This window comes from Ascaphus truei, chromosome 17 (genome assembly GCF_040206685.1).
Source record: "Ascaphus truei isolate aAscTru1 chromosome 17, aAscTru1.hap1, whole genome shotgun sequence".
In the NCBI taxonomy this organism is placed as follows: domain Eukaryota; kingdom Metazoa; phylum Chordata; class Amphibia; order Anura; family Ascaphidae; genus Ascaphus; species Ascaphus truei.
In genome coordinates, this window is record NC_134499.1 from 20,537,945 (window position 1) to 20,560,577 (window position 22,633).

General features: G+C 47.9%; 1 protein-coding gene and 1 long non-coding RNA gene across 2 annotated transcripts; one reads left to right on the plus strand and one right to left on the minus strand.

Annotated features, from left to right (window-relative positions):
* Window positions 1-843: 843 nt before the first annotated feature.
* On the plus strand, window positions 844-7,993 carry LOC142468103 (WAP four-disulfide core domain protein 2-like). Its single transcript, XM_075574243.1, has 4 exons — window positions 844-1,002; window positions 4,126-4,266; window positions 5,679-5,819; window positions 7,834-7,993. Exons 1-4 carry the CDS (start codon window positions 924-926, stop codon window positions 7,836-7,838), a joined length of 366 nt encoding a protein of 121 aa, XP_075430358.1. The 5' UTR covers window positions 844-923; the 3' UTR covers window positions 7,839-7,993.
* Window positions 7,994-9,054: 1,061 nt separating this feature from the next.
* LOC142468105 (uncharacterized) lies at window positions 9,055-10,418 on the minus strand. Its single transcript, XR_012788580.1, has 2 exons — window positions 10,233-10,418; window positions 9,055-9,375 (listed from the first exon to the last, which is right to left on the minus strand). It is a non-coding gene; the product is annotated as an uncharacterized LOC142468105 (long non-coding RNA).
* Between the last annotated feature and the right edge of the window lie 12,215 nt (window positions 10,419-22,633).

Here is a 22,633-nt window from a genome sequence, read left to right on the forward strand (position 1 = left end):
TAATTATACTGTACTCCTATTTCCTGGCCTGTGGGTGGGATTCAAGCTGAAGGAAATACCTGAGAATATATATTAGAGGGTGGGAGGATGAGGAGGGTGAGAGGGAGGGTGAGAGAATGAGGAGGTTGCAATAATCTTGGAAGTAGTGGGAGAGGAGCATTAAGATCAGTATTGATCGCCAGGTGTGTTATTTAGAAATTACTGGTACTAGGACTCAGAGCGGCAGTAATGGAACTGAAATGTTTCCAATCACTTGCTTGGACTGGCTAAACTTAAATGGGTCAGTATTATAGTGGACTGTTTGTGCTGGGAGTAACAACCCTTTACTTTAGCTTCCCATTATATACAGGTAACTAGATGGGGTTAAGGCAAGCTCAGACCTAAGGAGTTTCCATTGAGACAAACACAATGGAGACTAAATAATAAAAATACTGGTAAATTGTAAGATACATTTTCTAAAGGAGTGCCACCGTCTGCAAATTTGAAACTTCTCACTTGTTCTTATTGTTTTGTGTTTTTTGTTCTTTATGTTACAGTCCTATTAAAAAGGCCATATCTGCTCTCTCCATGTTTGACTTGTTATACAGCTAATTCTTTTAGTTCTACACTGTACTGATACTGTGAACTCTTCTTACACCCATTACGTTGAACACATAAGATGTCTTAATCACTTCAGGGTGTGTTTGCAACTTTTGTATGTTTTGTACTAATGTTTCCAAATGACTGGACAATAATAATCTGAATACAAGTTTTGAGTCCCTTGGAGACATTGACTTTTCTGGTTGGTGCCTAAGGCTGCTAGTCATGAAACTGGTAGAGGGGGAGGTCCTATTGAGCAGGTACCTCCCCGACCCGCCCTGGCCACAAATAAAGCTTATATACCATCTGGGTAAAAGCAGGAGATTAACCCGCCTGCATACAGCATGTCCGGAATCTGCATCGCGTGCATTCTCATCCTAGATCAGAACGGTGCCCTGATCACCCCTGTGTCCAATGAACAAGGTAAGAGACATGAACCCTTAGAGGTGGGCAACATTATATATTTTGACTCGTATGTACGGCACTTAAGCCCTTGGAAGGGCCACACAATACTATTAACATTCACTGAGGCAATAAAATACATGAAGCTAGAGTGGCAATGTGGGAGAGTGTGTGATATGGAGGGGGTGGCAAAGTGACAGGGGGGGCTGTACCTGCTCCCTCTCTTGCAGGGTCGTACCTGTGGGTAGGAGCTTTTCTGCCCCCTCCGGTCAGCTGTTTAATGCTTTGTTTTATTTATAACTATGAAATAGGGAGCCATCAGGGACACGTACCTCTCACCCTCTCCTAATACAGACAGGGACACGTACCTCTCACCTCCTCCTAATACAGACATCAGGGACACGTACCTCACACTCTTTCCTAATACAGACAGGGACACGTACCTCTCACCCCCTCCTAATACAGACATCAGAGACACGTACCTCTCACCCATTACTAATATAGACAGGGACACGTACCTCTCACCCCCTCCTAATACAGACATCAGAGACACGTACCTCTCACCCATTACTAATATAGACAGCAGGGACACGTACCTCTCACCCTTTACTAATATAGACATCAGGGACACGTACCTCTCATCCTTTCCTAATACAGACATCTGGGACACGTATGTAGAAAAGAATAAGGAGGGCGCAGAGTAAGACTTATTAGCATCAATATTCAGTCCATACAATAGTGGTGGACGTACATGTACAATTTGTGAGAGATACACAGAGATGCTGGTGAGGCAACAATGAATGTGAAAAGATTGTGGTACTAAATAATAATACTTACATGGCCGTGTGTAAGTATAGGAATCGTTTTTGGTTTCTTTAGGATGTCCCATTTGCCTGCTGTGTACTCAGTCCCTGCGAATCGCAGCTGATGTCTTCAATGTGTGCAGTGAGTTTAGCCCTCCGGTCATGTGGGAAGTCCCACAGGCTCAAACAGCACAAGGGAGAGATAGTAGTTTAAAAGCAGGTACATATATTGTACACAAGTAATATGAACGCACATGTTAAACTTAGTCTTGCGGCGACAGCAGTTCCCGTGATCGCCACGGTACAGCCAAGTCCCTTCTAGCGCGTCCGGTGTTCATTCACTGCTGGAACGCAGGACCTCCTGAAAACTACAGTGGCTGCCAAGTATCAAAATTCCCACGCAGTAGAGAGCAACGTGTTTTGCAGATCCTTCTGCTTCCTCAGGCTCACTGAACCTGTTTGAGCCACATGACTGGAGGGGCAAACTCAATACACACATTGAAGACATCAGCTGCGATTCGCAGGCAAAAGGGACATCCTACAGAAACCAAAAAGATTCCTATACTTACACATGGCCGTGTAAGTATTATTACAGTATTTAGTACCACAATCTTTTCACATTCATTGTGGCCCCACCAGCATCTGTGTATTTATCTGTGTATCTCTCACAAATTGTACATGTACGTCCACAACTATTGTATGGACTGAATATTGCTGCTAATAAGTCTTACTCTGCGCCCCCCTTATTCTTTTCTGCACACACTTCTATAAGGATCCAGGATAGATCCTATTGGGTTGAGCAGCAGGAATTGGACTCTTATTAAACTGCACCATCATTTGGATATACGTAAGGGTTCTCATTTACGGTAGTATTGGCAATTTCCAATCAAATATACATATTTGTAACAAAGAGCGCATTATTTTTTTCCTTCATCTTATCAGGGACACGTAACCTCACCCTTTCCTAATACAGACATCAGGGGCACGTACCTCACCCTTTCCTAATACAGACATCAGGGACATGTACCTCTCACCCTTTCCTAATACAGACATCAGGGACACATACAGCACCCCCTCCTAATACAGACATCAGGGATACATCTCTCACCTTCTAATACACAGGCATCACGACACATGCTTCTGATGCCCTCCATAATACATAGGCATGAATCAAGGACATGCTCTCCCCCTGCTACTTTTCACACCTTTATAGACTGGTGAGGAGATCATAAGACAGATGTGTTAAGCTTGTGCTCCTACACACAAGCCGAGGGAAAGGAAGGGACCCGATAGCGAGGTGGGGAAGCCCCAGGAGACATGATATAGAAGTTGCCGCGCAGCTGGGGATCAGCGCACGTAATCACGTGAGGGTGTCGCGCACAGACGCGTCCAGAGGTGCAGAGCCAAGCTCAGAGACACGACTAGCCCAGCTGCATGTGTGCGCATGCTCTGGCAGCAGAGCGGGGATGCACGCATTCTCAAGGAAATAACGCGGGGGGGGCGGGGCGGGGGTGTATGCCACTAGGGAGGAGTAGGGGAGGATAGAGTCCAGAGCACAAGTTCACAAGCGAGTTACATCCTTGAGGACGTCCAGCCTCCTTGAAGTCATAATACTAGAAACAGAAAGATGCAGCAACACTAAATATAAAGTAAGGGTTCTTAGTTTAATCCTTTGGTCAAAGAATTATAAGCCTGCTACCACGTCAAGGTAAACCCTATTCAGCAGGTCCTACACTATCCGCACGGTAAAGTAACCTCAGTAGTAGAATGAGTGACTGTCCCAGTCTTCCGGAATCCAAAGGAGATGAGTACAGGTCCCAGAGGAAGTTCAGGCAGGAACAGCATAGAGTACAGGGGTAGTACTTTGCAGGACCCTGGGCAGGTAGCCACTGACTGCTTTTAAAAGGCAGCGGCAGCTGTATCAATGAGAAAGTCAGAGAGAGGTTTACCTCCTGTCAGGAGGAAGAGGGCAGGATTTGCCAGGAAGCAAGATGGCGTCGCTTGCTTCAGAACACTTAAAGACACAGAATCTTGACTCGCAGCTAGAGGGCGGCACCCGCCACACAGAGAATCTTGACTCGCAGCTAGAGGGCGGCGCACGCCGTACAGAGAGACATCAGAGAATCTTGACTCGCAGCTAGAGGGCAGCGCAGGCCATCACGTGTACGTGCGTGAGAGAATGCGCGACGTTACCGGGGGTGGGCTGGGCTCCGTGGTACGAGTAGAGGAACCGCGGGTGCATGCATTCTCTGTAAGGCGAGCGGGAACTGAGATGCGGCAGGTAAGGAGTATAACCTTCTGAACGTGGAATATATGTATCACTGAGCTGTTCCTCTTGCAGAGAAGCCTGGCTCATGCCCACTACTATTATTATTCGCTCTTGGGAAGTGTGATGTAGAGTGCAGATCAGACGGTGAATGTGCCGGCAAACTCAAATGCTGCGAAACAGGCTGTAGTGGGACTTACTGCCAGATGCCTAATGGTAAGAGAATAACCGTGCATTGCAGCCTCCCTCACAGGCAGTGTCTGGGATTCTCCCCCCATCCCCCCTGAATCTCTGCCCCCAGAGAGGATCCCCCACAGACAGACTGCCTTTTCTTTCCCTCCCCCCAGACAGTCTCCCTCCCTCCCTCCCTCCCCGGCTATGTACACTGCGCTGCAAGATATTTCACAGGATTCCTTATTGTGTTGAATTTTGTAGCTTTACAATAGTGAGCTCACAAGACAGTGTGCTCAAAGAAAAAGTCACTTAAATGCACACCACTAATAATTAGCATATAACTTTTAATAGTATTACTTAAAACATATATTATTTAACTGTTGGACTGTTACTAGTTATATTAGTCTAAGCATGCGCAGGTGTGGTTACCGATCTCGTTACCATGACGAGTGGTGCCTTTATATAGCTTTGCTTTCCTCTACATGCAAAAATGTCCCTGATGAAGCTCCGTAGCTGGAGGGAAACGTGCGTAGGGCATGTAGTGATGTCATCAGCCACCGTTATGGAGCTGTTTTAGTTCTGAGTTCCAATCTTTCAGTTGATCAGAGTATTTAGATCTATTTCACCATACCATATTACTAGATACTTATGGCAGGAGTCTAATAGAGTTTGCTTAGTGCGACCTCATGATGGGCCTAGAGTCCATGTTGTACTATAGCTCTATGTGGGAGTTTGGACTGTAACTTCATATTCAGCTATCCTCTTTATTTCTGGATGGTTATGCACTGTCATAGCTATCCAATTAGTGGTGTGTGGTGGCTGCCATTTATGGTCACCTTATACATATCACATACACTATATGTATATATTAACATTTCTAAGGTAGTGCATTGCTCCTGCTATATACCTCTTCCTTTTTGGGTATAGAGGGTTGTTTATGGTATGATGCTGTAATCAGCTGCACCGTACTAGACCTATTAATTAACTTTAATTGTGGTCTTTAGATCATCCATATTTATAGGTGCATTACTGAACTGTGTCTCTGGTCTCGGATGGTAATTTCCTTCAGTGCTGAATTTGTCCTTTAATTCCCTACCACCTGACAAGTATTAAACTGTGTCTGAGTGTTTATTCATTTAGTAGGGGTTACAGGTATTTCGTCTCACATTTTTTAATTACTGTTACACTTCTAACCGTTAATATATGTTTTAATTAATACTATTAAAAGTTATTTTCTAATTATTAGTGGTGTGCATTTACGTGAATTTTTCTTTGATCACACTGTTTTACTGATTCACTTTCAGTTCACACTTTGCGCCCACTTATTATAATTATCGATTACTTTATCTGTTAATTAGTATGGTTTGTAGCTGATCACTCCTTATCACCACCCCCTTTTTCTCACCGAATTTTGTAGCTCCCTGCAGACAACCATATTCTTGGTCCTCTCTTAGACAAACCGGGAAGTTGCCCTTGGGTGAACAGAGAACAACCCTGTGACAGAAGAACTCTCTGCAGAACTGACAGCTATTGTGATGCAGATTTGAAGTGCTGCAGGACTAGATGTGGAGGCTTCTCCTGTCTTGTTCCAGGAGGTAACAGACTCATGTGAAGCACTTGTTAAAAGTTTTACTGTTAGGGTTAAAAGAAAATTGCACTGTACAACTGAGCATGCACTCCTTGTCACCCCTCTTCCTCTCACCCTTCTCTTCCTCTCACCCCCCTCCTGCTCTCTCTCACTTAGGCTGCGTCCATAGAAGGACAAGCAGCGCTGAGGCGTGCGAACGCTCCGCGCTGAGCCCCTGCATCATCAATTAGGATGCCTTGAGAGGGGGCTCACGCGAGCGTCCGCAGGCGTGCGGAGGCTTTGGAGTTTTCAGCCGAGCGCTAAGCTGTTTTTCAGCGCTCTGTCGGCTGAAAACATCCAATCAGCCTTAAGCAGCGTCAACGTCACTGCCCCGCCTCCAACCACCTCCCCCCGGCTCCCTTCGCGCACGCTGGCTCGTCTGCAAGTCCGTGGAATTGCTCTGACTGAAGCAGGCGAGCCTCAGCGTTAGCGCGCCTCCGCTCTCCCCACCCCTCTATGGCCCGGGTCTTACCAGGCTTCGGTGGAGCACTGCAGGAGAGAAAGACGGTGGGTGGCCGGTGGCAGAAGAGGACTAAAGACCACGGGAGCGGAGCGGCACCGGAGGAAGACAACTGGCAGCGGGTGAAGAGTACTGAGGACCTCCATGCCAGTTGAGCAGGGCAGCAGAGGCGTTACGTTGGGGGTGGCAGCCCCAAGTGAGCACCACGGGAGAACAGCCGGGGAGGAGCGCACCATAGATGTTTGACCCGGAAGTCTTTTCTGACTTCCGGTGTCTGCAGCTGCGACAGCGCAGCTCCTCCCCGGCTGCTCACATGGAGCTGCCGCCTGCTGTGTAAAGTCTCTGCTGCCCTGCTACACTGACAAGGAGGTCCGCAGTCCTCTTCTCCTGCTGCCTTCCTCCGGTGCTGCTCCGCTCCCGTGGTGTTCAGTCCTCCCCTTCTGCCGCCGCCTCGCCATCTGCTAAAATCAACTCGCCGTAGGCAAGTGTATATATCGACCCCTGCTTATAGCAGTCTATCAGCTTCTTAGAACACCTTCTCCTTCTCCATGTAATCGCTCGCTAACATCTTCCCAAACTGTTTACCGGCACAAATATTTGCCGATATACAGTATTTTCCAAGTGTCTCTTACTGACAATTTACACCACTGAGATCATGTGGCTTAAACGGTCACATTAAATAGAGAATTGCATTATGAACTGTCCAGTACAGTTCTATTTTGTATCTGTCCCATAGGAGACCGGTACTTAGGAGAATTTGTTTGTCTATGTTGTGTTGGTTGCACCTGCAGGATTCTCCACGCTTGGGCACTTAAACTGATACACCGACCATTCATGTGTTCATGCACTTAAGATGATGCCTGTATGGAAGAATAGTATTTTCACATTATTTCTATGTATAACTATAACCAGGCTTTTGTTTTTCATAGCTATAAGAGTTATGCTTTGTGTTTCATTGCGTTATGGGTTAAGTGAAATTATGTGCGCGCGCAGAATAAGATTTTTCCTTAATGCTGAAAGTGTAATTTCTATGTTTAGCTGGGCCTATTGTCTTATCTATTAACCCCCTTGTAGAGTCAGAGAGATCCGTCGGCTTTGAGAAGGGGGGGGAGGGGGGGAGAGAAAATGAGGTAGCTTAACACGAGTTTTCTTTTAACTTAATCTGCTAAAATATATTACAAAATGTAAAACCAAGTAACTGCAAGAAAAACACGATAAGGAAGTAAGGTATCCAATGAGGTCATAAGTGCTGACATTGTAAATGATGTATGCCCATCCCCTTTTCTGATACAAGTTAGCTTACTTAGGTTGTTGTTCTGAGCCTTTGTGTCCAACTAGACAGCATTGTTTTGATTTGTATGTAAATGCACCCTTGCTAACAGATGTTGCAATAAGTCTCTAGACAAATTGTTTACCAAAAAAGGAATAAGTGTGGGACTAAGTTTTTCCACGACACCTGTCATTAAGTGTCCATAGATCCAAGCCATGCTTCGCTCACATATGTATATGGTGACTGTTACAGGGTGAAAAAGAGAGATTACTCTGCCCTAAATATACTAGATCTGAAGAAGGCTGAAGCACGGCTGTGTGACCTTTGATGAATTTTTTTTTTTTTAATCTCAGGGATCTTCTTTTCTTAAATGTAACTTTTTGTATGGCAAATTAAAGAAATCAAAAACAAACGTGTCCTCTTTAAACTGTGAAGTCCTTCAGTTGTTTGGGGTAAATGAATACAAAAAAGGGTTGCCATGGAAAGATAATTTTAATAGAATTAGTTTACAATATTACAAAGATACGCCCTTTCCTCTTTTGCTCGACTGCTAAAACTCTGACTCAGGCCCTCATTCTCTCCCGTCTTGATTACTGTAACCTCCTGCTGTCCGGCCTTCCTGCCTCTCACCTGTCTCCCCTACAATCTATCCTAAATGCTGCTGCCAGAATCACTCTACTCTTTCCTAGATCTGTCTCAGCATCTCCCCTCATGAAATCCCTCTCCTGGCTTCCGATCAAATCCCGCATCTCACACTCCATTCTTCTCCTCACTTTTAAAGCTTTACACTCTTCTGCCCCTCCTTACATCTCAGCCCTAATTTCTCGGTATGCACCATCCAGACTCTTGCGTTCTTCTCAAGGATGTCTTCTTTCTACCCCCTTTTGTATCTAAAGCCCTCTCCCGCCTTAAACCTTTTTCACTGACTGCCCCACACCTCTGGAATGCCCTTCCCCTCAGTACCCGACTAGCACCCTCTCTATCCACCTTTAAGACCCACCTTAAGACACACTTGCTTAAAGAAGCATATGAATAGCACTGTGGATAATACTGGACACATGATACATAAAGCTTGGCCCCCTGCAGACGCACTTACCAGAACTACCTCCTACTGTCTCTGTACGTTCTACCTACCTAACAACTAGACTGTAAGCTCCTCGGGGTAGGGACTCCTCTTCCGAAATGTTATTTTTATGTCTAAAGCACTTATTCCCATGATCTGTTATTTATATTATCTGTAATTTATTTGATTACCACATGTATTACTGCTGTGAAGCGCTATGTACATTAATGGCGCTATATAAATAAAGACATACAATACAATAAGGTTTCCCCCCTTGACATTATGCAATATATTAATAACTATCACCGAGTAGAAAGAACAAGAAATAAGGCATCAATAGAAGTGCATATTAGTGAACAAGACTTCAGGCTAAAGTGTCATTAACTGACCCACGTTTTTGCATTGTGACCCCTATATAACCAAGCATTGGTACTAGCAGAGATAAGACTACAGGGTCACTCTTGCCGGAGAACATAGCTTCAATAAATAAAGGCGGATAGAAATAACCAGATAACACCGAGCATTGTAACTTAAATGTCTTTGGGTGAAGCGCTCAGCACCGCTGAAACATGAGGCAGGCAAGGGTCTCCGACACTGCAAATCATTGGTTGTTCCATGTTCATGGTACCCTTTCTTCAGCACTTATCCAAAGTTTTGCCTCCTCAACATTCTTCCGAACAACCAGCAGGACTTCACACGAGCCTTGCGAGATGCACTCCTGCAGGAACTCCCTGCGGGGGAAAAAAAAATGTGCAAAGAGGAATATGGGGTTTGGATGAATATGGGATAACATTGGCAAATGTTTACTTTCTATGGTAGGGCTGTAAAGTGGGATTGTTGCAGACCCTGCCATGAAAAGCTTAATATTGTTGCCTGAGACACAACGAGATGAACTAACTTGTATATGGAAAAGCAACACTGATTCCAACCAGGTTCTCAAACTCCACAAGCTTATTAGCACCAACATTATTAAGTAAAACAACATGATGTTTGCTGACTCACATGGTTTGATGCTTTTAGAACTGTAGACTTTTACTGTACAGCCAGATGTTGTGAGTATAGTCGCAGTGCTTCATGAGACAGGCAGAAGAATTGTCCTACCTGAACCAGGATCTGTGACCTACATACTGTAAACCACGTGACACGTCTCACTCAGACTTATTTATTTGTGTACATTTTTTCTCCTGGTCTTTCTACTGGTGAAGATCCATTTTGCAAAATACACAGACAGTCAGCAGCTTCCCTATAAAGGAATTGTCACTTTAAAGGGTTCTAGCGTAGACAACAATAACAGTATGAGTACATAACTGCTGCTCACATGTAATCAGGATATTAGTGCTAAAGTTGAAGTGGTCAGGGCAGATACCAACGAAATTAATGCACACAATGTTTTTGTTTTACAAATTTTACTCATGAAATATACAGAATCTTTCAGAACGTGGTAACCTGAAAAGGGCGTTTATTACACGTACCAAGTGGGACAAAATGTAGACTATCGCCGCTAGTTAGCACTTTTACAGCTGAAACGATCCTCACAAGAGCCAGAAATCGGGCACCGCGGCCGAAGTGCTGCACATGAAGCCCTTACCTCAGCTCCTTGGGCCCGCCGAGCTTTACTGGAGCAAAGACCTTATATGAAAATGTCTTCACTATCCCTACCCCACACAGATTGGGTTTCCCAAGGATTCACTTTCTGCGCAAGACATCCCCAAATTGACTAGAAACTTTACCCCACAGAGAGGATCCAATGTCCACCAACCCCCTCCCCTGACACAGGATCCTACACAAACTCACCTCCTCTTGTCCCACCACACAGCTGCTTAGTCCAGAGTCTGAAGAGCGGCCATAATAACGTTCACATCGTAGTTCCCGGTGCCCAGGACACTGCGGTGAGGGTTAAACCTGGAGTCTGGCGCCAGCCTGGGAGACAGAGGGGAGAGCTGGTGTCTGGCAAGAGCGGGGCTGTAGATTCAGGTTTATTGAGTACGTGAGGGTCTCTTTTAGTGTACAAAACTATACCTACCGCTCAACCAACATTGACAAATAATGTAAACCAGGTGCATAAAGGGAACAACGTGAATATCTATACATAGGAAGAGATCAGCCTAACAGAATCCCTTATACTGTATATTGCACTCGGGGGGGGGGGTGCAAGTAAAGTGGGGAGATGCATATCCCAGGGTTCCAATGACCCCTTAGAGGCCATTCATATTGAATATTAGGCAATAAACCATTAAAACAATATTAGGTCATACAAAGGGAAAATGGGGATGTGAGGGTATATGTACATGTATAATGTGAACTAAAAAAACCAGATGGTGGTGCGGACGCTGGAGTTAGGAGCACACTACCCATAAATTGCTATTGCAAATGGGATGAGGGGTGCCCCTCAAGAGGTTAATACTTATTACGATCGTTATTCACCACGTGCATACAGCAGACCTATAATTAGGTGTGCTGGAAGTCCTAGCATTCTCACATATGATACTGTGGAATACGATAGAGACAATTGTATCTCACGAATATAATACAGATACAATGTGCTGCACATCATCCTACAAAGTAACACCTACTGCTGTCATTAGCCTCCAAATATAGATATCAGATGCAAATCCTGTAGCATTACTTGCTGGATTGCCAAAAAACGCTGGTGTAATTAATAGATATACCAAGTGATAGTAAGCAAGATTAAATCAAGGGGGGGGAGTTCATCTGTATAGTCAAAATGAACCACAGTAAAGAAAGGTAGAGGCCCAGCATGAGGCCGTCACCCACATAATGGCTGCTGTACCTCTAGAGCAGGGGTGGGGAACGTCAGGCCCAAGGGCCGTATAAGGCCCGCGAAATAATTTGGTCTGGCCCTGCTAAGGCAACTGCTATAAACGGGGTCGCGCTAATTTAAAAAAAAATGGCCTCCGTGTGCCCGATTGGGAGGAGGGGGGAGTAGGGAAGAGGTGGTGTGAGGCGCCGGCAGCCCTACACGATCCCCCAGCAGCCACCGTACTTCCTCCCGCACTCCCCCCGCACTTACACCAGCAGCCGCCCTGCATGATCCCCCCAGCAGCAGCAGCAACCAGAGGTAGGGGGGGGGGGGGGGTTCTGTGTGCCTGCATGCCTGCTGTGTGCGACTGCCTGTGTGCTGTCTGTGTCTGTATGGCCCGCGAACAATGTTATAAATATTCAAATGGCCCTTGGCAGAAAAAAGGTTCCCCACCCCTGCTCTAGAGGGTGGGAGCTGTGGCTGTGTTACGCCGGTGCTGCCCGCAGACCAGACCCATCCCCTGAGCTGAAGAAGGAAGTGGTAATACACGCACCCGCAGCAAAGGGAGCATGTATGGAGTGTGGTATGAAGCGTTGCCAGGCCAGGTGTAGTAAGGTAGACAATACTTGCCGGTACCGGTTGTAGACATAGAGTGAATGATGCCTTGCCGAAGTCAGGGAGTGGAGAGTGGAGATAGGTCGTAGTCCAAGCTGTGTTCAAGGGGTTACCAGAGTGAGCGTTGTCCAAGGAGTGCCGAGATCGAGAGCCAGAGGGGGTAGTCGTACGAGCTGCGTCAGAACCTGTGAAAACACAGAGAATCCAGAAGTACTTCCATACAGAGACTATGTCGAGCAAAGACTGAGAGCAGAGAGGAGCTAGATAAAGCAGGAAGGTCCAATTAGGAACGGAGGCGGGACAGGAAGAGCTACAGGGAGACACTGCAGATTGGAGCAGGCATAACAGGCCAGGTGAGTCTTGTTAGTAACCTGAGTATGCCCGTGCAGTGTGCGGGGGCAGAGCCTGAGGTCCGGGGGACGGGAAGAAGAGTGTGCAGACTGAGCGTGCTCCGTAACTCATGTACGCGTGTGAACAGAGCCAGTGGATGGTGCAGGTGTGCGTGCAGGAGGGCGTGGGTGCGCCCGGCGCTGAGCAGAAGAATCGCTGAGGGGAGTGATCCCGCGACGGCGGCAGGGGCGAGGAGCCGTGGAGGCCGGTAAGGCAGGATTGTTGTGTGTGTCCAGGGGCTCCCTGCGGGGAGGGAGTGCTCTGTGTGGGTTGTGAGGAGAACACCGATTCCTGACAGTACCCCCCTCTTCAGGAACGGCCTCAGGACGGTCCAAGAACGGTTTCTCTGGAAACTTTTTCCTGAAGGACTTAACAAGGGCCGGGGCATGAATGTCCTTTGAAGGTACCCAGGATCTCTCTTCAGGGCCAAAGGCCTTCCACTGCACCAAGAACTGGAGCTGACCCCTTGATTGGCGAGAATCCAAAAGAGAGTGAACTTCGTATTCCTCGTTATTTTGTATAGTAATGGGAACCGGTTTACGAGTCTGATCCGGAAAGAAGTGACTGGAGATGAATGGTTTTAAGAGGGATACATGAAAGACATTGGGAATCTTCATACTGGGTGGTAGTTGGAGCCGGAATGCCACGGGATTGATTTATTCACAAATAGGGAAGGGACCCAGGAACTTAGGTGCCAGTTTAGGAGATGGTACCTTGAGGTGGATATTCCTAGAGGATAGCCATACCAAATCCCCTGGTTTGTAACTGGGCACCGAACGACGACGACGATCGGCCTGTAGTTTCGATCTGCGGGAGGAGTTGAGACGGGTAGACTGAATCCTGGACCATGCGGTTTGGAGGGAAGAAATGCGTTCATCTACGGCTGGTACTCCAGAAGGAATGTTGGGGATGGGAAGACAGGGAGGGTGGAACCCATAATTTATAAAGAAGGGCGACTCCCGGGTGGACTTGTTTTTTGCAGAATTGACGGCATACTCTGCCCAAGAGAGGAGTTGAGCCCAATCATCCTGGAAATCGGATATGAAACATCTCAGGTACTTCTCCAGGGATTGATTGATTCTCTCCGTTTGTCCATTGGACTGAGGATGATAGGCGGAAGAGAAAGAAGAAGAGATGCCCAATCTCTTCGTGAAAGCTCTCCAAAATTTGGATACGAACTGAGAACCTCTGTCAGAAACAATGGACGAAGGGATCCCATGAATCCGGAAAATCTGCTCCGTAAAGATATCAGCAAGGGCGGGGGAGGTGGGTAATCCTTTAAGTGGAATGAAATGGGACATCTTCGAGAACCTGTCCACGACCACCGAGATAGTGTTCATTCCTCTGGACCTGGGCAACTCCACGATGAAGTCCATAGAAATGTGGGACCAGGGGCGGTCGGGAACTGGAAGGGGTAACAGAAAACCCTGAGGCTTTTGACGGAGAGTCTTGCTTTGAGCGCACGTGGGGCATGCGCGGGTAAACTCCAGAATATCTTGAGACATCCTTGGCCACCAGAAATTCCGACGAATGAGATCAGTAGTCTTCTTAAAACCTGGATGACCTGCAGATTTAGAGGAGTGACCCCAAGACAGGACCTCTGGAACAAATTTGGATGGTACAAAGAGTTTGTTGTCGGGAACGACCAAGTCCTTGGGAATGCGTCTCTGGGAGTGCAAAATCTTGTCAAGATTCTTGAAAGTAGACGTGGCGAGAATCCTCTCATGTGGAAGGATAGTCTCCAAAGATTCCTCTGGCCTCTCTTCAGAAGAATGTATTCGGGAGAGTGCATCTGCCTTTACGTTCTTGGTCCCGGGGATATAGGAAAGGTGAAAATCGAATCGAGAAAAAAAAAGAGCCCAACAAGCCTGTCGTGGACCAAGGCGTCGAGCGTTCTCTATGTAAAGAAGATTCTTGTGGTCCGTGAGAATAGTAAACGGCTCTTTCGACCCCTCCAGCAGGTGTCTCCACTCTTGAAGAGCCATCTTCACGGCCAGAAGTTCCCTGTTACCCACGTCATAGTTCCTCTCGGCAGACGAGAATTTCTTGGAAAAATATGCACAGGGATGTAACTTATCTTGGGGCGTGGGTCTCTGGGAAAGAACGGCACCAGCGCCGCAATCAGAAGCGTCGACCTCCAAGACGAAGGGAAGTTCGATGTTGGGATGACGGAGAATAGGTGCGGATATAAAGGCTTCCTTGAGTGTCTCGAAGGCGGAGATGGCCTCGGATGACCAAGCAGAAGGATCAGCTCCTTTTTTGGTGAGCGCAGTGAGGGGTGCCACAATGGTGGAAAAACTCCGTATAAACTTACGATAGTAATTAGCGAACCCTAAAAAACGTTGTATGGCCTTGAGAGAGTTGGGTCTTGGCCATTCAGTGACTGCTTGAAGTTTACCGGAGTCCATCATAAACCCCTCATCGGAAATGATATACCCCAGGAACGGAGTTGAAGTCTGATGAAAGGTGCACTTCTCCAGTTTGGCGTACAAATGGTGTTCATGGAGACGGGAAAGGACGTAGGAGGTGTGGCATATATGGTCCTGGAGATCTTTGGAAAAAATCAGGATATCATCCAAGTATACAATAACAAAAATATTGAGTACCTTACCAAAGACGTCGATGAAATCCTGGAAGACAGCGGGAGCATTACATAAGCCGAAAGGCATTACCAGATATTTGTAGTGTCCACTACGCGTGTTGAAGGCCGTCTTCCATTCATCCCCCTTCCTGATGCACACCAGGTTATAGGCACCACGTAGATCCAACTTGGAAAAAATCTTGGCCCCCTGTAATTTATCGAACAGTTCGGTAATAAGGGGAAGGGGGTAACGATTTTTAATAGTGATGTGGTTTAAACCCCTGTAGTCGATGTAAGGCCTCAACGACCCGTCCTTTTTCTTGACGAAGAAAAACCCAGCCCCTGCTGGGGAATTGGAGTGACGAATAAAGCCTTTCTTGAGATTCTCCTGGATATATTCATCCATAGCGTGAGATTCAGGTAACGACAATGGGTAGGTCTTGGACTTGGGTAGGGAGTAACTTGGAACTAGATCGATCGGACAATCGTAAGTCCTGTGTGGCGGCAAGAGGTCTGACTGTACCTTATTGAAAACGTCCCGGAATTGATGGTAAACGGAAGGTAGAATAACTTCGGGAACAGAGGTATTGGCCAGCAGTTGATGAGTTTCGCCTGACCTCGGCCTCAAGGAAATGGGAGCAGAGGAAGTCCAGTCAATGAGAGGATTGTTAAGCTGGAGCCAAGGAAGACCAAGGGTGATGGGTATCCCAGGAGCGTGAATAGCATCGAGAACTAAGATCTCCTTGTGCAGATGTGAGGACAGAAGCAAGGGAGCCGTCTCTAAGGAGAAGTGGGCCGGGGTAAGAGGACGTCCATCGATACCGACGAGTGCGATGGGAACCTTCTTTCTCACGAGTGGTATGCGGTTTAACCTGGCGAATTCAAGATCCACGAAGTTTCCTCCAGCTCCTGAGTCAATGAAAGCGGCGGTAGAAGTCTTGAACTTATCGCCTGAAAGGGAGACTGGAAATGTAAGTTTCTTAGGGAGTTCACCTTTAGAAAGGGGACGTGGAGACATTACACCCAGAGAGAGCCCCTCTGTACTCACTGGGTGTTCCCGTTTCCCGGACGCAGTGGACACTCCCGAACCAGATGTTCCATGGATCCGCAGTAGAAACACAATCCCTCGGCGTGGCGGAACTGCCGTATCGGTGTGCGGATGCGTTGTACCCCCAATTGCATTGGCTCTGGCAACTCCAGTGCAGGACGAAGAGGTATGGTAGCACTTGGGGGAGCAGGAGTGTTGCTGGGAGTACTGGAGAACGGAACTTGAAAGTTATGGACGTGAGTGCGCTGACGCTCTGAGCGGCGTACCTGGATACGTTGATCCACTTGGACAGCCAAATCAATGAGGACCTCCAATTGATCCGGCCTGGATTGGCGAGAGAGTTCATCCTTGATGGGATCTGCCAGGCCTTGCCAGAACACGGAGACGAGAGCCTCTTGTCCCCAGTTAGTCTCGGCTGCTAGAGTCCGGAATTCCACAGCATACTGCGTCACCATTCGCTGTCCCTGAGTGATCTGGAGGAGAGAAACAGATGCCATCTCCCGACGAGCGGGAGAATCGAATACTTGTTGAAACTCGGCTTTAAATGCCGGGTAATCTTGGGTAAGGTCAGAACGTCGCTCCCAAACCGGGGAAGCCCAAGCCAGGGCGCTGCCAGTGATGAGGTTATAAATGTAGGCTACCTTCTTGCGATCAGTATTGTAGAGATGGGGGGCCATTTCAAACTGCACCTCACACTGGTTTAGGAAACCCCTACAATCTTGCGGTTCACCTGCATAAGGCTTGGGGGGAGGAATCCTTACATCTGAGCTGCTAACTGCGCTTGCGGAGTGGGGGCTTACATCTGGCGGGGACGCGGTCGGTACCCTGTCTGAAAGTACTGCGACCTGGCGTGTAAGTGCCACTATTTGATCCGCCATGGCCTGGTTTTGCTGAAGCAGATTGGAGAGAAACTGTTGAAGTTCGGTCTGGTCTGTGTCTTGTGGGCTCGACATAATGTTACGCCGGTGCTGTCCGCAGACCAGACCCGTCCCCTGAGCTGAAGGGGGAAGTGGTAATACACGCAGCCGCAGCAAAGGGAGCGTGTCCAGAGTGTGGTATGAAGCGTTGCCAGGCCAGGTGTAGTAAGGTAGACAATACTTGCCGGTACCTGTTGTAGAGATAGAGTGAATGATGCCTTGCCGAAGTCAGGGAGTGGAGAGTGGAGATAGGTCGTAGTCCAAGCCGTGGTCAAGGGGTTACCAGAGTGAGCGTTGTCCAAGGAGTGCCGAGATCGAGAGCCAGAGGGGGTAGTCGTACGAGCTGCGTCAGAACCTGTGAAAACACTGAGAGAATCCAGAAGTACTTCCATACAGAGACTATGTCGAGCAAAGAGTGAGAGCAGAGAGGAGCTAGATAAAGCAGGAAGGTCCAATTAGGAACGGAGGCGGGACAGGAAGAGCTACAGGGAGACACTGCAGATTGGTGCAGGCATAACAGGCCAGGTGAGTCTTGTTAGTAACCTGAGTATGCCCGTGCAGTGTGCGTGGGCGGAGCCTGAGGTCCGGGGGACGGGAATAAGAGTGTGCAGGCTGAGCGTTCTCCGTAACTCGTGTACGCGTGTGAACCGAGCCAGTGGATGGTGCAGGTGTGCGTGCAGGAGGGTGTGGGCGCGCCCGGCGCCGAGCAGAGGAATCGCCGAGGGGAGTGATCCCGCGACGGCGGCAGGGGCGAGGAGCCGTGGAGGCCGGTAAGGCAGGATTGTTTTGTGTGTCCAGGGGCTCCCTGCGGGGAGGGAGTGCTCTGTGTGGGGAGCGAGGAGAACGCCGATTCCTGACAGGCTGGCTGTCCTCTCCCTTCCCCCTCTTCCCCTCACCACGAGGGTTGTTAGATTCGTGCGCGCCAATGGGGGGAGGAGGGGGGGCTCGCACGGGGTATTTAAACCCTGCCCTTGCTCGAGCTCTGCATTGATTTTGTTTTTCCCACACACCCATCCCATTGAGAATGTAACATTGTGTTGTGTCTAACCATATCTTATGAATCTGTTATCAGATCCCCATCATCACAGCTGCAGCGGAACTTTCAGGCCAGTCATCTTAGGGATATCTTTTTTTAGACGAAACGCATAGGGTATCCCATTTTTACACCCCCTTATGAATTTGATTTGTTAATTTCATCTTCATTATTTACAATACATATTTGTCAGTTTTTTTAAATATGTCTACTAGTCATTTTTTCTCTCATTAACACCATCCCATACCACCGCCTTGATTCAAGTGAGGTGATTTCCTCACATATACTGACAGCCTATTGAAGCTCTAAGGCTACACCTGTTGGCTACTGACCCCTGATGCAGTAACACAGACAAAATTGAGACAAAAGTTAGCACTGTGTTCTCATTTGCATGCCATTTCCCAGAGTCCCTTGCTGCAGTGGAAGCACTGTATGCTAGATGATAATGGTGAAAAGCTGTGTTGCAGACCCCTGATGAAGCAACTCTGCGAAACGCGTAGAGTCCCTGATTGAGATCAATCTAGTGAGCAGTCCGTCTCCGAGGGTCAAAGTCATCACTTGTGGACGGCGACTACGTAAGGTGAGGAACATGGAAGTGCAGGCAACCAAAATTTCGCCATAAAACTACTACTGAGGACCACGAAGGAAGGTGCAGTGGTTCAGTGGAGGTTGAGCAGCACTGTTCTGGTGGATTTATTTCACTTTTTTTACATCTATTTTTTATTGCGTATATGGCTTACTGTCATTGACATTTTACCCACTTTTATGGCAATTAATACGTTCACTTCTGGGTTCACACTATCACGGGAGCGCCGGGTGCATTTCTGTTATACCTGTCTAAGACATGTGACTGTGCTCACAAGTAATATATATATATATATAAAAGAAAAAAAAACAAGAAAACAACAGGCGCACTCATAGTGTAGTAGGTAGAAAAATTTATATGGGACTGGTAAATGTAAAAATGTGCACTCATACACGTGACAGGAACATAAGCAGATATGAGTAATACTTAATCGCCAACGGTAGCCAACGGTAGCAGGATAATAACAGATTAGGCGTCCTGGAACTCCACCATGTGCTGCTGGTCTCAGTAACGCGTCGCTTCTGTGCACCAAGTACCGATTACTTCCTCACTCCAACTGGAATCTCGCGAGAGTTGTGACGTCAGCGGGAGCTCCTAGGCAGTCTCTGACATTGGCGAACACTGCATATACTCTGCTCTCAATATGATCCAAATGTCCGTGAGCTGATATATGCGCATAAAATGACATATAAAATGATCCAAAACACCCTACGCATTTCGTCCTTAAGACTGGGTTCTGGGGTTATAGCTTGCAGGGACTGTGTGCTCATCTTATGAGGACAGGCACCTTGGTTCTTAGACAAAGGAATCTTATACAGGGCGTAATTTGTTTACCTTCGAAAAACTCACACTACATCATTCTTATGTGCTAGCATTCTCTGTGCATGCTTCCGGTCTTCTTATCTCTGGTAACTTCTGTAACTTTTCTGTAACAGTCTCTTCCTTGTTCTCATTTTCCTGGGTCTGTGTGTGTATGTGGGATGAGCCGTTAGGAGACTTTGGCGAGGACATTTGTACCGATAATGTTTACTGCTGTGATGGCTCTTTCATCGTGTGTCGTATCCTTGAAACATTTACCCATCCCTCGCTGGTTCACACTGGCCAAGTATTCAAACACAACACAGTCTTCCCTCTTACCCAGAATCCTCTTCGGGTAAAGTTCGGGGGTTTCAGGTCCAACACCACTGTAAATTAAAAAGTGTGGTACTCGGGCTACAGCCCTGTCTAAATCCACGGCTTTGATGGAAGATGTCTGTCCTTTTGTTATTCACTTTCACACCGCCTTCCTTCTTACCCAGAATCCTTTTAGGGCAAAGTCCAGGGGTTTCAGGTAGTGATGTACCGAGTACCCGGAATACTCAGTACCCGGTGTTACCTGTCAGGTTTTCAGCTTCCCAGACATTACCCGGACCCGGCAACTGAGAAGTGGGCCTGGTGCCGGGTAATACCCGGCGTTCGGTAATGTCAGAGTAGCTGAAAAATACATCACTTACCTGCTGTCAGCGACAGAAGGCGAGGAAGACCCGTGAGGAAGATGGCGGCGACATCTAGGAAGGTCGTCTTCCTCCACCCCCATGTAAGTGCCAACTGGATAACCGGGTACCCTGCCGGGTAGATCATTTAATTTTGGCCGGGTACCCATTACCCGGTTTTTTTTCAAGTAGGACCCGGTCCAACACTAGTTTCAGGTCAAACACCACTAAGTATAAAAGTGTGGTACTCGGGCTACAGCCCTGTCTAACTCCACGGCTTTGATGGAAGAAGTCTGTCCTTTTGTTATTCACGTTCACACCGCATTTGTTTCGGAGTACATACGTTTTTGATGGTGTCAGTGTTCAGGGCCTAGCTGAGGGGAACCGTCACGTGTCGCCTAGATCTTTTTTCCAATCCTCCCACCAAGGAAATGTTTACCGGGCTATAGACAAACCGCCCACACAGGATTGTTTACAGAAGTAACCCAAAGCCATGTTCTTGGGAGAAATGCTACTTCCTATACTCTTTTAAAGAGATTGTATATGTCATCATTACTGTACCCACAATTAAAGCCATAAAATGTATGCGATCATGCATTACCTTATTTATGTTGGAGTGTTACATAATAAATCAGCTGTTTTTGGAGGTTAGTGGCTCCTCCCACCCGGGGTTTAAAGCTCACCCCTCCCCACTGTCTAGGTAAGCAGGTTTTCTTTTCATGCAGCTGGATGCGACAGGTTCAATGCCAGGACCATCCTTCCTCTAATTATAGATGTATCCCTTTTTCTGAACCCTCCCAAAGGAACTACTGGTCGCTGTACAACTCCTGCAGCTCCAGGAGATCTGAGCCTCCGCTAGCTGGGAGCCTGGGGTAACACTCATACATTTACTTAGCGCAGGGCCTCCACTTACCCAGGATCCCCGTGATGTGAGATTCCCCTGGGCAAGAAATACATACACACATATGTGATGCAACCAACTTTACTGTATATGATAATGCATGGCAACTTTATCACTCTAACATGCAATTAGCAATAAGACTTATCATAATAACTGGTACCGTCCTTATAACGGCAGTGGCTTAGCCACCCTCTTACGGAGTACTGTATCAGTCCCGCTACCGCGTGCTCCACACCGTGTCCGTGTACGGTACTATATGGTATAGGCTCAGTCTTGTAACCACTCGCTCAGTGTTCCTACAAAGAGTTTAGCCTAAGGCAGGATCAGCGCCTGATGACCGGTGTTGGTGCACTTGATGATATAGTACCTGCCGAGCACTCCAGTGCTCGGATCTGCAACTGCTTCACAAAGGATCCGTCGAGTTACGGCCCGACATCCAGGATCCACCGTCCGGGAAGACCCCAACAAGATGGCCTCTGCAACCGCAACGAAGAGTAGCGCCCAACCTTCTGCACGGGTACGCAGCGTCAATGGAGTCCCTATCTGACTCCGTGAACTAACGTGACACTCGCTATACTATAGGCCGTCCCTACAGCACAGCAACCTTGAATGGCTTTAGGGGAAACTCCTAGGGCCTACGGGGTAGCCTATCCTATGCAAGTGGGTCAATGACCCCCTGCACCTACACTACCTCTCCTATACCCACCCGGGTCCCCTCTGGCTAACTTCTCCCTAACCTCTGCAGCAAACACACTGCACACATACAGTCAACCTGCAGCAACCCACTGCACTCACTCGGTACCTGCAGCAACCCACTGCACTCACTCGGTACCTGCAGCAACCCACTGCACTCACTCGGTACCTGCAGCAACAACACACTGCACTGCACACACTGTGCCTATTTGTCAGCGCTCACAGCACTACCAGCCGTAACACTGACAAGCCTGCACAATCACACACCTAAGGGCAGAGTCCCTAACCTAGGGGCTGTCCCTCAGTACTACCCACTACCCTAACAGGGATTGGGGCCTGCCTGGGACTTGGGGATCCTGACCTGGTGCAGGAGCCACTTACTCCTTACACCCTTCCTTCCCCTTCCTGCTCCCAGCTCCAACTGCCAAACGTGGTCCCCGCAACTTTGTAGCCTTCCTCCACAGGAGAAGCTGCAAACCTTATTTGCTGGCTGGCTGCACGTGATGTGTGTGAAAGGGCAATCCCCAGAGGCTGCTGGGAATTGTAGTCCACTCAGGACCTCTGTAGCATTGGGACCGCGTGCGCTACCCTTACTGCGCCTGCGCGACCAACATGCACGCTCGCGCAACCTGTCATGGCGGCCCCCGCTAGCCGGGTGCGCCGCCGGAGCTCCAGGGACGCCGAACGCTTCCTGCACTGGCCCCCACCCTCGCGAAGTGGCAGCGGGTCCGTCGCTGCCTCCGGCGGCACCCGCGACCGCTCGGCACTCGAGGAGGGGGGACAAGGAGGTTAAAATGAAACCGGGGCTAGATAGAGGTAAAAAAGGATTTTAACCAGTTAGTGTTAGGACCTGCGATATTATGGTCATGCCATGAAAGTGGCTCGCAGGCTTATTCGCTTTGGCCAAAGGGTTAACTAAATGACCCTTTTTCAAGAGATATATAGGTATTTCACTGTGTATTTGTGTCACATTGGATGTTGCTCTGGACTTC

Coding starts and splice junctions, on each gene's coding strand:
- LOC142468103 (XM_075574243.1), top strand. CDS start 924: ATGTCCGGAATCTGCATCGCGTGCATTCTCATCCTAGATCAGAACGGT. Junction 1,003..4,125: donor CCCTGTGTCCAATGAACAAG/GTAAGAGACATG, acceptor TTCCTCTTGCAG/AGAAGCCTGGCTCATGCCCA. Junction 4,267..5,678: donor TTACTGCCAGATGCCTAATG/GTAAGAGAATAA, acceptor GTCCTCTCTTAG/ACAAACCGGGAAGTTGCCCT.